The sequence below is a fragment of the Uloborus diversus genome, chromosome 7 (assembly GCF_026930045.1).
Source record: "Uloborus diversus isolate 005 chromosome 7, Udiv.v.3.1, whole genome shotgun sequence".
Classification (NCBI taxonomy): domain Eukaryota; kingdom Metazoa; phylum Arthropoda; class Arachnida; order Araneae; family Uloboridae; genus Uloborus; species Uloborus diversus.
The window spans coordinates 101523165-101536927 of NC_072737.1; the positions used below are offsets into that span (position 1 = coordinate 101523165).

At 32.0% G+C, this 13763-nt stretch overlaps 1 protein-coding gene across 1 annotated transcript in view; it reads right to left on the minus strand.

Moving 5' to 3' along the window:
- Positions 1-10427: 10427 nt before the first annotated feature.
- The window catches only part of LOC129226091 (transcriptional repressor p66-alpha-like), a 76657-nt gene continuing 73321 nt past the window's right edge, over positions 10428-13763 (minus strand). Inside the window, exon 6 of the mRNA XM_054860682.1 lies at positions 10428-13016. Coding sequence (XP_054716657.1) covers positions 12078-13016 — 939 coding nt within the window. The 3' untranslated portion in view covers positions 10428-12077. The remainder of the gene's footprint in view (positions 13017-13763) is intronic.

Sequence of the window (13763 nt, forward strand, 5' to 3'; positions counted from 1 at the left end):
AGAAATCATCTCAATTAACATGACGCAGTATATTAATGATGTTTCTGACTACGCTGGATTTTTTGTCCGGCAAGTGCACTCTGTTGTGAACTGCGACGACTGCAACGCAGTCTTAACTACAACAAATCAAAAAATAGACCTAATAAAATTTAAGAATTTCGGGACACATTCAAGTATGATAACTTATTGCAAGATTGCAGCCGTTGAAATATGTACATTTGTGAAGAACAACTGAGCGAGAATGTGAAAAAGTTTTGGGAATAAAACACAAAAATATAATGTTACTCATGAGACCACAAGAGTTATATGAAAAATTTCGAATTCTGTTTTTCTAAATTTAAATACGCATATGTTGGAAACAGAAGCAGCAGATTTTCTCGTTAAAAAGTTTATAAAATTAATCGTTACTAAATATTTAAGTGTTAGAATGTATCGCGCAGTCAATTCAAACAATGAAAATAATTCACAAAGACCAATAAGTAGGAAAGTAACAAAATTAATATTGTTAAGGGACAATAATCACTAATTTTCTTCACCCTCGAGTTTAAATTGTCAAAATTATCATAGTCTGTGGGATGAAAAAAAAAGAAGAAAAGAAAAATTGGGGAGGGGGCGGAAGTCAAATGACCATTCATGTAGTTTATAATTGCAAATAATATATTTTCTGAGTACTTAAAAAAAAATGCTTAAAAATTAGGAACAAACCAAAGTTATTGGTTTGGCTAATATCGTGTTGGTGCGAAACGCATGCGAATATTAGAATATTATTTAATTGAGTTGACATTCGATACTATTTACATTTGTATTTCTAATTAGTTTATGGCTTTAGATCGGGTTTTATGTTAAGTTGTTGCACTGGCTTCAAAAGTTGTGGGGAAAAGCACGCATTGAAACTATTTATCTGTATTTGAAAAATTTGATTGAAATAAAAGAAAATTTATAAGGTCAATTTTTGTTTAAGATTTTTGAAGACGTCTTTTTCTACTCAGTATTTAAAGCACTTGAAAAAAAGTTTAAATAGCTTGTGCGCCTGCTTCAAAAGTTATGATGGGAAAATATCTAATGGACCATTCCATGAAAAAGCTGTCATTTTGTCCCGCATTTCATTAAAAAGTAATACCCTAAAAAGGTAACAAAGAACATTTTTTGCAAAAGTACAACAAATACATTTGCGATTTCTTAATGAAAAAAAAAGTTACCTTTTTTAATTATTACTTTTAGTGAAAAATATGAGGTGTTACGTGAGGGACAGAGTGTTCCGTTTTTCTTTAATAATGGGTAAAATGCTTTAATTTAACCCATGCTTTAAAGGGGGGTTTAACCCATGCGCAAAGTGATTCTCTTCGATAAGGGAAACAGTTTCTTGTGAGGGGAGTCCCTTGATCACGTGATGTCCAACGGGGGATGTTGACGCGCGCTCTGAGGAGAAACGTGGGGAGAAGGCACATCTATTCTATTTTAAGATCTATGGTTTTTACAGGTACCATGCCATATTTACAATGGTATGGGATAAAATTAAACACAGCTTGTATCAATTATTCATTCCCTCAGTGGAGCTACACCGCTTCGACCTGAACAGTCAACAAGGGCTCATCATGGGCTGCCATTTATATATTATCAGAACAAACTTAACTGGATATTACAAAATCAAGTATAAGGCATGATGAAAACATTACACAGCATCAATAGCAAAAAGAAATATTGTGTGTTGCATAAACAAACCATATAAGATACAACACGTGAAGTAGAGACAAAGAGTAGTTGTTATACGTTATTATATCTCAATAGATTGATGTTCAAGTGTCTTCTACAAAATTCAATTTGAAAATCATTGTTGGCGATGAGTTTTGTGACACCATCAATATTTTTAGCAATGATGACTAAGTTACAAATGGAATGTATGCAATAAAGAACAGCTTCAAAGAGGTTCTATTTCTAAACAGGCAGTTAAGTGGTGTATGTCCCGCAATGTTGGAAAATAGTTCATGGAAATAAGCAAGCAAGCCATTATTTACTGCAGTGGACGCAGGTTAAATGAATCAGTGATTAATTGAATCAACCTTTTTAATGAATCAAATCATCAAAAACAATAAAATCCAGGTTTATTGAATCAGCTGCTGCTTTATAGAATCAAAACTGTTAAGAGCAAAGCCGATTCATATGCTGATTAAGCGGCAGCGACTGTATTAGCTCTCATCAGAAAAGCATATACAGCTATTGATCTGGACATCTTAATTGGTCAAGACTTTAAGCTTAGTCAGCAGTGCAGCATATCAAGTAACAAAATGCTTGGGCTTATCAGTATATGTTTTGAATAATTCTAAGGAAGTTCTATAGTACTGAAGTTTGATAAGAGACCTTCACCTCAAAGAGGGCATGCTGTTTAGTTTCGGTCTTCCTAAATAAAGATTTTAGCTTATTAGAAAGGGTTCTAAAAGAGGGATACAAGATTGGTAAGAGTACTAACAAATTTAGATAATCATTCCAGACTTACAAGGCTTAATACACATCATCTTGAGAGAAAAAAAAAAGTCAGAGGACATGATTCAGTTCTTTAAACTTACCTAAATGGAAGATGTTGATGGGCTACATATTTGCACAGAAGGCAGATCTTTTTATCATCTTTTTCAAATCATCAGGCTAATATTGAAGTAATAGAAAATTATTAGTAGCTATTACAACCCTTGTGAAAGCCACTTTAACAGAGTTGCAGGTTTCTGGCATAGTTCACCAGAAGTAGATGTTGTTTGCAATTGGGGTGAATAATTTTTAAAGGGGCCCTTGATGTTCATTAAGGATCTATAAACTAACCAGGACTAGCCAAGCTGGTCCTAGTACCTCAATATCAATTATTCCAGATTGACATTTTTGGATGGGCTGACCAGTATGGAAAATGGTTTCATTCACAATGCATTATTTTTAAAATATCAAGAGAAGGTCCATCTTAGGGTGGTGAGGTTTTCTTGGTGGGAATTTGGTGCACAGCTTTCAGTTCTTGATTCCATAAATGCAGACATGTTTTTTGATGTTCCAGATTATTTGTTATGCTTACAAAATGGCAATGTTTCTATCTTGCTAATAGTAGAACACCATGTCAAATTATAAAACGTGTTGGACTTGGTATGCTTCAATATATTGCAACTGTAATACAAGTAAGGGGACTGTACTAAGATAGTAAAATACTTTACAGGAAGCAATTGAAAATATAAAAGAGCCATTCCACAGAAAACAGTAATTTTGTCCCACACCCGACGCCTCATATATTTCATTAAAAGTAATACTTTCAAATGGTAATGAACAAAATTTTGTTGCTTAACAAATTACAACCATATATGTGATTTCTCAAGCATAAAATGTTGTCATTACCTTATAAAATTATTACTTTTTAATGAAATACATGAAACCTCACATGCGGAACAAAGCGGTTACTTTTTCGTGGAATGACCCAAAAACAAAGCAATTTCTTGCATGCAAATGTAGTGTCCAAATACTTTTGTTCATTAAACACATGTTTACTTATAAGATTTCATTGTTTTATAGATCATTCAAGCAAATTTATCTTTTTACCCCCTAAAAATGCAATTTCTTGAAAAAAGTGACCTGTTAATGCATTGTGTTCTACATGGGAAGATGTAGGTCAACTCAGGTATATTTAGGATTATTACCAGTACACTACACTACATAATGCACTTTTAGTTGTTTATCAATGTACGTACTGCTTGAAAATTTTTGTAAATTAGTAAAGCCAAATTCAGTATTTAGATGAATTAGCACAGGCTAAATGTGTCAAAGAAAAGATAAAATAAAGCTCCCCTGTAAGGTGGATATCATGTATACTTGTACATACTCTAGTATAAGTAGACTCCTTAATTTCTCATGCAAAAGAGTAAAATTATATGAACTTTGTCATTCTCCTTCTAATTTGTGAATTCTCTAAACCTTTGAACACTTATTATTTTGAACACTTGTTGTTTTATTTATCTTTAGCATGATGATTTTTTTTAATTGAAATATCTTTTGAGTTGAATTGAAGGAATTCAACAATGTACAAAACTATGTGGAAGTCTCTAATACAATATTTTTTTTTTTAGAACAAAACAATTTGATTATAAGAGACTCTACTGAATAAATACAAAAACTGTTAATTGTTCTGAAATGCAATACAGTCCAGTCTTGGTCATCGGCCATAAACAGGCTGACAAAAAGGGAAGAAAAAATTAAGAGAAATAAAAAATACTCAACTAAATTTGAGAATCAATTTAAAGCCATTGATTTACATACAAAAACTTGACTTCTGAATTAAGTCTTAGCCATCTTCAATTCTTTGCATGAGGTTTGACAGAAGCATTCTTTGATAATTTCTCTTAAGTGCATTCAAAAAAAAAAAAAAAAAACTTGCTTCATTGATTGACTATTAGCAATCACATTTTGGTGGTAGAAACATGGTCCTGATATCACCCTCTAAATTGGCATCAGGATGAATTGGGGCATTATCTAACACTAAAACTGTTTTTCTGGATAGGTTATTACCTCTTAAAAACCTCTCTGTCAATGGTACGAACTCTTTGAAAAGCCAGTCTTTTAAATATGTCACTATTCATCTATGCACTTTTTTGATTAAAATATTTAACTGGCAGAGCATAATTTGCAGTTGCCTTAAAAGCCTTAGGATTTTTTTAAAAACCTTTCAATCATTGTCGGTCAGAGATACGTCAGAAAGAGAACAGGTACATTCACTGACATGCGCAAACTATCTGCAGACACATGCAAGCTTTAAACAATTTTTTGCATCAGCTAATTAAATAGAAAACTTAGTTGGTACTGCAGACAACCGGAACTCCACGTTATAAAAATGAAAAACTGCATGTAAATCATTTATTTAGTCATGTTTTTACATGCAGTTACTTTGTTATGCAGTTAAACTGATAAAAAAAATTTGTTTTAGTCGATTAACAATGCAATGGATTATAAGTAAAATCAAACTGATTACAAATAAAACAAGTTTGAGAAACCCTGATAAATACCTGCATATTTTCCCCTCATAGGAACAGGTAAAATACCTTTGATTGATATCTACAAGATTACGATTAAAAAGCTGAACACAAAATGGCTGTAAAATATTTTGTAAAGAATTAAATATATATATCTTTTCCCTGTCACAGCCTTCAGCAGCTTTGAGAACTGCTATTTGAATCCAAAATGTGTTGGGTTGCATTAAATACCATATAAAGATAGATGACAATTTAATTCTTTATTAGGCATTTGGACATTAATTAAAAAAAATATGCCCAAAATTTTGTGAATAGAAAAGCAAGAGTACTTCCGTTAAATCAAAATCTCCACTGGAAAAGCAATAAAAATGACGTACAAAGTAAATGAATACCAAAAGTTTAATTTTAAACCCGGCTAAGCATAATAATATGTTTGGTACCAGCAGTGATTACACACTAAAAGCATCCTTTTTCCCTTAAAAAACATAAAATTATGACATTTTGCTTCAAAAAAAAAAAAAAAAAATCAAAGCTTTGCCGGGCTTAGGTATTTAACATATTAACCTTGAATTTGTTTACTGTTTATCTATTATTTTCGGAGTCAATGATATTGTAAAATGAGATTCTTTAAATCAGTGGTGACCAACAGTTTTTTTATAGGAAGGCTGCACCTCATATTAAAATTATTCTCCTGTGCCAGAACATATAAAACTTCAAACTATTTAAATGCTTTCAAAATAACATGGGAAAACATGGAATAAGAAAAAAGATTGCAGACCAAGAATTGTTTTAATCATTACTCGATGCTTCTTTTATTAAATAAACCTGTTTTCCTATACACCACGTTTTTTTCTGAATATTAGGCTCCTAATATGTGCCATACTGACTAATAGTGGTTTTCAATTTGTAACATTGAACAACATAACAGGCCGCATGTTGCCCACATGCCATAGGTTGGGCACCACTGCTTTATATCAGGGCCATTTAAACTACTTGGTTCTTGTGTACCACTTTTCCCCCGACAATTTATAACATATCTTTAATCTGGCTATTTTCTTTGTTAACTTTCTGAATTTTAAAACAGTTTTATTTCTTTTCTTTCTATGAAAGTATGTATTTTTTATCTTTTGTTTCTTTTATTTCCATTTTATCTGGATATCACATTTGTAGTAGCTCTCACAGATAACAGTATCACATCTTTTTAGAAAGGGTGCTTTCACCCCTTCAGGATATCAGTTAGAGTGGATCATTTTAAAAGACATTTTTGAAGGTAAATGTGTCACTAAATTTCTGGCCCTAACCATCTTGACACTTTTAAAAAACCTTGATAATTGCCTACCTAATATGCAATAGGACTACCGAGGGGGAAAAAAAGGTTGAACAGTACACGAATTAACCATCATTGACTTACAAACTACTCCATGTACAAACTATCCATGCCAACTTCTGTATAATAAAGTTAACTGTGATAAAATTGAACTTTAAATTGTGCATACAGTAGGACTCCAATTATACAAATCAATTGGGATCAAATACCATTTGAATAATAAAAAAATTCGGCTTTTCTCTTAAAAAAGGCTATATTTTGATTTATAGCTGCATGTATGTTTAAAGTGGGCGAAACGATTACTTAAAAGAAAAAGAGCTTTTAATGAATCCAATAAACAGGCAAAGCATTTACTTGTTAAGTGCATTTACAAGTGCTGTACATTAGTACAGTATGTATGAACTTTAAATGAAAATCATTACTTGTAGAACATAAGTCAAAGTAAACTGAATTTTTTTCTGAAATTTTGAAAGTGATTCGTATAGTAGGAGTTAAGATAATTGAAGTGCTACTGTATATGAATAGTCCAACTATATTTATTCACTCATGTTTATTACTTACCAGCTGATGATTATTAAGAAACAAAGCATACAACTATTAACTTCATTGTTGATTTAAGTTATCCATTTAAGAAATCTACCGAGAAAAAATAAGTACATTGATACATGAAGCATTTAGTCACAAAACCAGCTAAATCCATTTAAAAAAACAAAAACATTCCATGTTTTACCCACCTAAATGTTACACAGAATTTTCTTTTGAATAATTTTTTGGTGTACAACTTCATTTTTATTTTATGTTTCGTTTTAGCAGTATTATCTTTTCATTTTTAATTTTCCATTTCAATTCCAATGGGGATGTTTTTTCAGTCAAAAGTAATACTTTTAGTCACTAAAATTGATAAAATAAGCAAAAAAAAAAAAAAAAGGATGGAGCCAGAAAATACTTTTCCTATCCCAACATTTAATTTTTAAATATTTTTTTTAAATGTCAGATTCCTAAAACAAAATGTTTCATTGTGTGACGCCACAAGTGAGGAAAGCCAGCTTGAATCGGAGCATGTGGTTGTCTTTCCTGGCAAGATATTGCCTTTTACTGATTTTTCACTGTGAGCAAGTAGTTAAATGAAATATTCATTTGACGAAGTTTGGCAATGTCCTGAAACTTTATTTTAGTACCCTAGCGACTTGCACACTTGTGGACGTCAGCAGCAAAAATGAAAACAACGTCTGAACGTCTTTTAAGATTATTTTTCTTAAAGAGAGGAATAATTCAAAATTACGAAAAAAAAAAAACCCTTTTTGACCATGCTCTTTTAGAGAAAAATATTTTTGAAAAATGGGAAACAACCCAATTGAACTCATGTGGTATCTCAATTTTATGCTACAAAATAAAAATGCAAGTTAATTAGGAAATTTATTATAACAATGCTATTGGTGTTATCTGCGCGTGTTTCACTTTGACCATTCAGCAGAAGCATTGGTTATTGGTGCTGAGCTGGTTATGAAATAAAACCGGTTTTCGACCTAACCGAGAGGACTTCATTTTAAATTGCTTTGTAATGTGATAGTATGGACCAGGAACCATGACTTTGCAAAATAAAACTTATGGAAAATGCATGGACAGTGTTGGTTTTCATACTAAACGCCTCATATAAAATTAGATGCAAAATATCTTCTATTTTCTACCAAAAGAGTAAGCCACCAGTGGACCAGAGTAAAATATTTTTCAATTTTAACATGACCCTTGTATGAAAACTTTACACAATGAAATAAGTTCAAAAACTTTCTTATTTAGGAATAAATGAAAGCATACACTAATGGAACTTTGTCAACAGTCAAGTTTTTATTAACGTATGGGTTTTTTTTTATTATTTTATTTTTACGCACAAAGCCATTCTCTCCCTGCTTCTTAAATTTAAAAAAAAAAAAGGTTTTCAGCATTAAGTTTAATAAAATGGGACAAGCTTGAAATCATATCTGCGATGCTATTTTATTTCCATCATTTTCTGGTATGCTTGTAGATATTTAGTTACAGATTTACAACATTAAAAAGCCAATGCTATTGCATTTTTTTTTCTGGCATTTTGAGATCTTTAATGACTTTACATGTTCTTTTATTTATTAATTTTTCTAATCTAAAAATTATAGCATTTTAGCAAACCATAATAAATGTCTCATAAAAACTTTTAAGGTGCCTTCATTTAACTTTGACTATCAAATTGGTTAGATTTTTCTACCTTTTTATTGAATCCAAATTTTTAGTGTGTACTAAATCAAAAATATGTAGGAAATTGAATTAATGTGCAATCCTTCCCCCAATTTAGGTGTATGTAGCTGTGTGCAATCAACTTGCACTAATTTTGACGTGGTTTTCTTATATTACCAATAACACTAAATATATATTTTGCTTTAGGTGAAAAAATAGAGGCAAATAAAATTGCATAAAACATATGCATAGTAATGTATACATGTTCGTTTACATTGCTTGTAACATTGAAGTAAATTAAGTTGGACTTTTTTTCTTTTAATTATTTTTATTTAGAAAATTAAGCTTTCAAAAGAAAACTGTTGTTTTAGATGAATGTATGTAAGCCAATAAACCACAGCACTTTGATGCAGATGTAAGTAAGGGTGATGAATTTCAATTCAATACAACTCATAAATGCATATCAATGTAAATATTAGCATTTCTCTCAAAACAAGCGACCGTCCAAAAGCGTACTTTTACAATTTTGTAAACTCAAGCAAATTCTTGAAAATACTCACAAAATACCAATACAAAATGAGCACGTTCTTGAGGTTCGTTGAGAAAGTATTTACAATTCAAAAATATACTATGTACTAATACTTTTTTTTAAATTCCTAATTGTAAAACTGCTTGAAGTTATAACAATACATGTTGTGGAGGTAGATAATAGTAGTGTGTGTGTGCAGCAAGTATTTCACTATATTTCACTAAAGATTACATGTGATTCAATTTTGTGACAATTTAACAATTATATTACATATTTGAGCACAAATAACAGCAAAAGCAACATAAATTAATCAGATATCAATCATCAAACAATTTTAATATTCTCCTTTTGAAAATATTTTAACCTGCTAGTTTCATTAATAATTCAATAATAAATAAAAGTTATCATTAACGACAGCATTAACGACAAACTTAAGTGCTTAAAGCCATTTTTGTATATACAGATATTTAATTGTAATTTAATTTTGATTCAGGATGCTTTTCATTTTCTTGTTCAAAAAAAAAATTGACATTTATGTACAAAATAAAATATTCTACTCTCCTCAGTTTGGAACAATAAATTTCACGTATTAAAGCAAAACTTTAAAAATTATTTCAATTATTTCAGGAAGCATACTCTTCCCTAAAAGTCAAACTAAAAGAGTTTTAAGGACCCTTCTTTTTTTTTAGAAATTATTTTTGAAAATTTGCTTTGAATATTTGTTGCATAACTAAATTCTATGTAAAGTATTACTTTCAACCAGCAATCAGAGGAGGCTCCTGAATTTAAATTGCTAAATAGGGGTACACAAAATAAATTTTGAACATTTAATATGCAGATATGGCATTACACAAGTTACGTTTTTGAAACTCTTTTTATTTTACTTGTTTATTTATTTTTGATGTCGAAAAAAAAAATATCAATAACAACTTTTGAAATTAAGTATGTTATTTATCATGGTTTTTTCATTTGATAGAATGACTTCACTTGCTGTAAAAGACATTCTTTAAAATAGTGTTTTAATGACTTTTTAGGAATGAAAATTAAAACGGAAAATAAGCAAAATATGAATCCTAAAACTTATCTACCAACCAAATTCATTTAGAATGCATTAAACTGGTTCCTTTACCATGCATTAAGCAAGCCTTTAACACACATTCATATTGCAGCAAAACTAACTAAACTTAAGGAGTTTTAAGAGTCCTTAAAAAAAGAAGTGAAAAGTAACAGCTTTTACGGACTTTTTAAGGAGCGCACACATCCTGAATTTGTTTTATAAATTGTATATTGTGTATGTAACCAGTGAATGCATAGAAATTCTACTAAATTTTCATATTGTATGCAAAAAATTAAAACCACAAAACTCAACATCTTTCAAACATACTTGGTTTATTTGATAAATAATTGGTTAAGAACACATTCATAAGAGAAATAGTTTAGTGTATCACCTTGTTAACTAAACAAGAAAAATAACGATTTAAGTATAACAGAATCGTATCACAAGTGATTTAAACAAGTTGTGAAGAGATATGGAAGAAAATGTAAAGAAACACTTTTTGTCATTTTTCAACAGTATTCGATGTTTAAAAATCCAGCAGTTAGTAACACCCTGAGCTCATTAGGTAACAAAGCATTACATATAACAGCTTCCCAAGCCCTATTTTTTGACACAGAATGTAAGTTTCCTTTACACATAAAAGCTCGAAAAATGCCGTTTTGGTGCATGATGTACAAGCAGATTAAAAATATACATCACAGTTTTAAAATTTTGCCTTTAAAAAGTGAAAAGCTATTCCATTGATTGTGAAATGGAAAAGTCATTGAAAATTGGATCAACTATTGAAGGCAGTATTTGGGTAACAGGATCCAAAAGTCGAAGAAATGGATTGCTCCTTTAAATGATGCTACTTCCATCTATAACCATTGGGAAAATGATTCAAGAAATCACATAAATATTCGAACGAAATGCAATAAATAATGTACAAATGATGAATACAGCCAAAGTTCTTTACTGTACACAACTTTTCACACATAATAATTAAAACCAAATGCCATGCAAGTAGCATTCATTAATTTGTATAACAACACTTAACAAAAAATGAGAATGAAATTTGGCCTGAAAAATAGTCCATAAAAATGAAGTTGCCGGAATACTGCATGTGGCAGAAACAAAAACAAATGCAAATAAAGAAAAGTGAAAATAAAAATTTCAAGCATTTGCACCTGATTTATTTTTTCATCCAAATTGATGCTGGACAAGTCTTCCATTCATGCAGAGATGCCAACCTTAAAAAACCTGAATATATCTTAAGAATAACTACATATCCTTTTCAGATTCTTCATGTAAGAAAATCAACGGGTGAGCTTTTTCAGTTGTATGGGGGGAAAATTTACCCTTTGCTATAATCGTGACAAATGAAGAAATATTGAGCAGTTTTCACCATACCTAAAGGCATTTTTTATGAAAATATTTTACAGCTGCAGCTATGAGTTTTACTAGGTCAAAACACCACTTGGATATTTTTAATCACAATCATTTGAAGGGGGTAAAAACTGCACTTCTTTATACTTTCCATCTGATTCCCTTATAAAATATTTCAAAACACATAAGCCACAAGCTTCTTGAAAATCAGTGCTTAAAATATAAAATAGGCAAAAAGTGAGAAACGGAAAGGTGTAATAATTACAACAGGCTTTGTATAATATCATAATGAAAATTTCCTGACTATTCTTACAGTTGTTTCGATACATGAATGTCACTGAATGTAGTGCAGTGAAGAGCATCGGGGAAAAGAACCTGGAAACGACAAATGCGTCTTATTAGAGGTCAGCATCACTGGAAATGCAGCTGCAATTTCAGAAAGTAGAGCAACTTCCACCAGCCATTTCAATCTCTGACGTAGGAGTCACCGGAGATTCTTGAAAACTGTACAACTTTCACACAAATGCGGGTGTGAAAGGTCAATTCACTTTTCTATGCGAATGAAAACGGAAAGAAAATTCTACTTTATTTACAAAAAGATCATGTCTTCCAATTGATGGAACCTTGAGGGAGAGAACGTGGTGGGATCATGTCCAGCAGATACTGCCGCTGAAGTTCAGCAGAGCTCATGGGATTTTTTCCTAGGAGTTGATATGAATAAGCTTGGGCTGCCAATAGAGGAGCAAAGGGCAACATGTGGGCTGGCTGGGGCTGAGGCATTGTCTGTGCAAAGTGCTGGAGTTGTTGGGCCTGCGCATGGAGCAACGACTGATGTGCTGCACTCAACTTGGGCAGATGCTGTAGGAGAGATGCCGAGCTCACCATAGCACCTGCTCCAGCACCCATTTTTTGCATCAAACCATGTACGGGGCTGTGGGGGGCAGGCGGGGAAGGTCCACTAGATGTCACTATTGCTGGAGTGGGCGTGGAACAGGGTGTGTGAGTGGGGGAAATTCCCACTGGGGGAGGTGGACTAGGCATAGCCTGGGACATTCTCTGCTCAATTTCCTGCTCTTGTTGTAATGCCTTAACAAATGCAGTCTTTAAACGATTGGTGTGTTCTGCTTTTAAAGCTTTTTTAATATTAGAGGTCACACAAGTTTCGCAAATGACTGAGGGTTTGTGCATGCGAGATCGTCCAGCATCCTGCCACTTCCATACAGGACTAAAGTCTGTACCACACTGAACGCACTCAAAAGGTTCTGGTGGAGGTCGGTTAATGTTTGGATCTTCCGTCAAGAAGTCCACTACTTTTTCCAGTCCCAGCAAACAAATGAACTCTTGATTGTTTGCATTAGGCACAAAGTGCATTTCTGGAGGAGGAGGCTTTGGAGGAGGTATCTGAAGGAGTGTTTTCTCCAGTTGCTTCCTCAATGCAAGTTTTGCAGCTGCTTGCCTCTGAGCTGGAGTCTGGTTGTCCATCCTTTCCAATTGGGAGGGCTGGATAGATGAGGGAGATGGACAAGCCTGAGGAGTAGTCTGAAAAATAAACATCAGCGTTAAAAATCAATATATATTTTGAGCAATAACTATGTAGATTAGCAATTTTAAATATCCTGAGCAATTGAAAGTTAAAAAAAAAATGCAGGAAAAAACAATTTATTAAATCACAAAAACATAGTGGATGATCAGTAGCTTCCAGCTGATAAAAAAGCTAAAAATATTATAACAGGCTGCTTTGGGGCCATTCATTAATTACATAAGGATGATTTTGTCAATTTTCGATCCCCCCTACCCCCATGTGAGGGTACATAAGATTTTTTGAACTTCTTCCCCCTATTCTTACATAAGATTTCATTTCGTTTTTCAAAAGAATAAAATGTTAAAAAAGAATCAGTTACACTAAAATTTCCGTTTTGAGGTAGATCAAAGATTTTTATTTTTCAAACATATTATATGATGCGATACTAATAAAAAATAAAACATGCGATACATAATGCGATTCTTTTATTATATTTTACACTATTCATACTTCGTAAAACAAGTAAAAAACAGCTCATCCTAATATGTTTTTTAAACTTCCAGACACAAATGAAGTATAATCCCTGCCAAATCACTTGACCGCACGATTTCTAATGCAAAATATCGACTTAGAAAAAATTACGTTTGACCCTTCAACATAAGCTGGATATTATGATGATTTTGATAATTTGATTCATTAAAGCGGTTGATTCAATTAACCACAGATTCAAGTAACCAGCGTCTACTGTATCATTTGAATAAGAT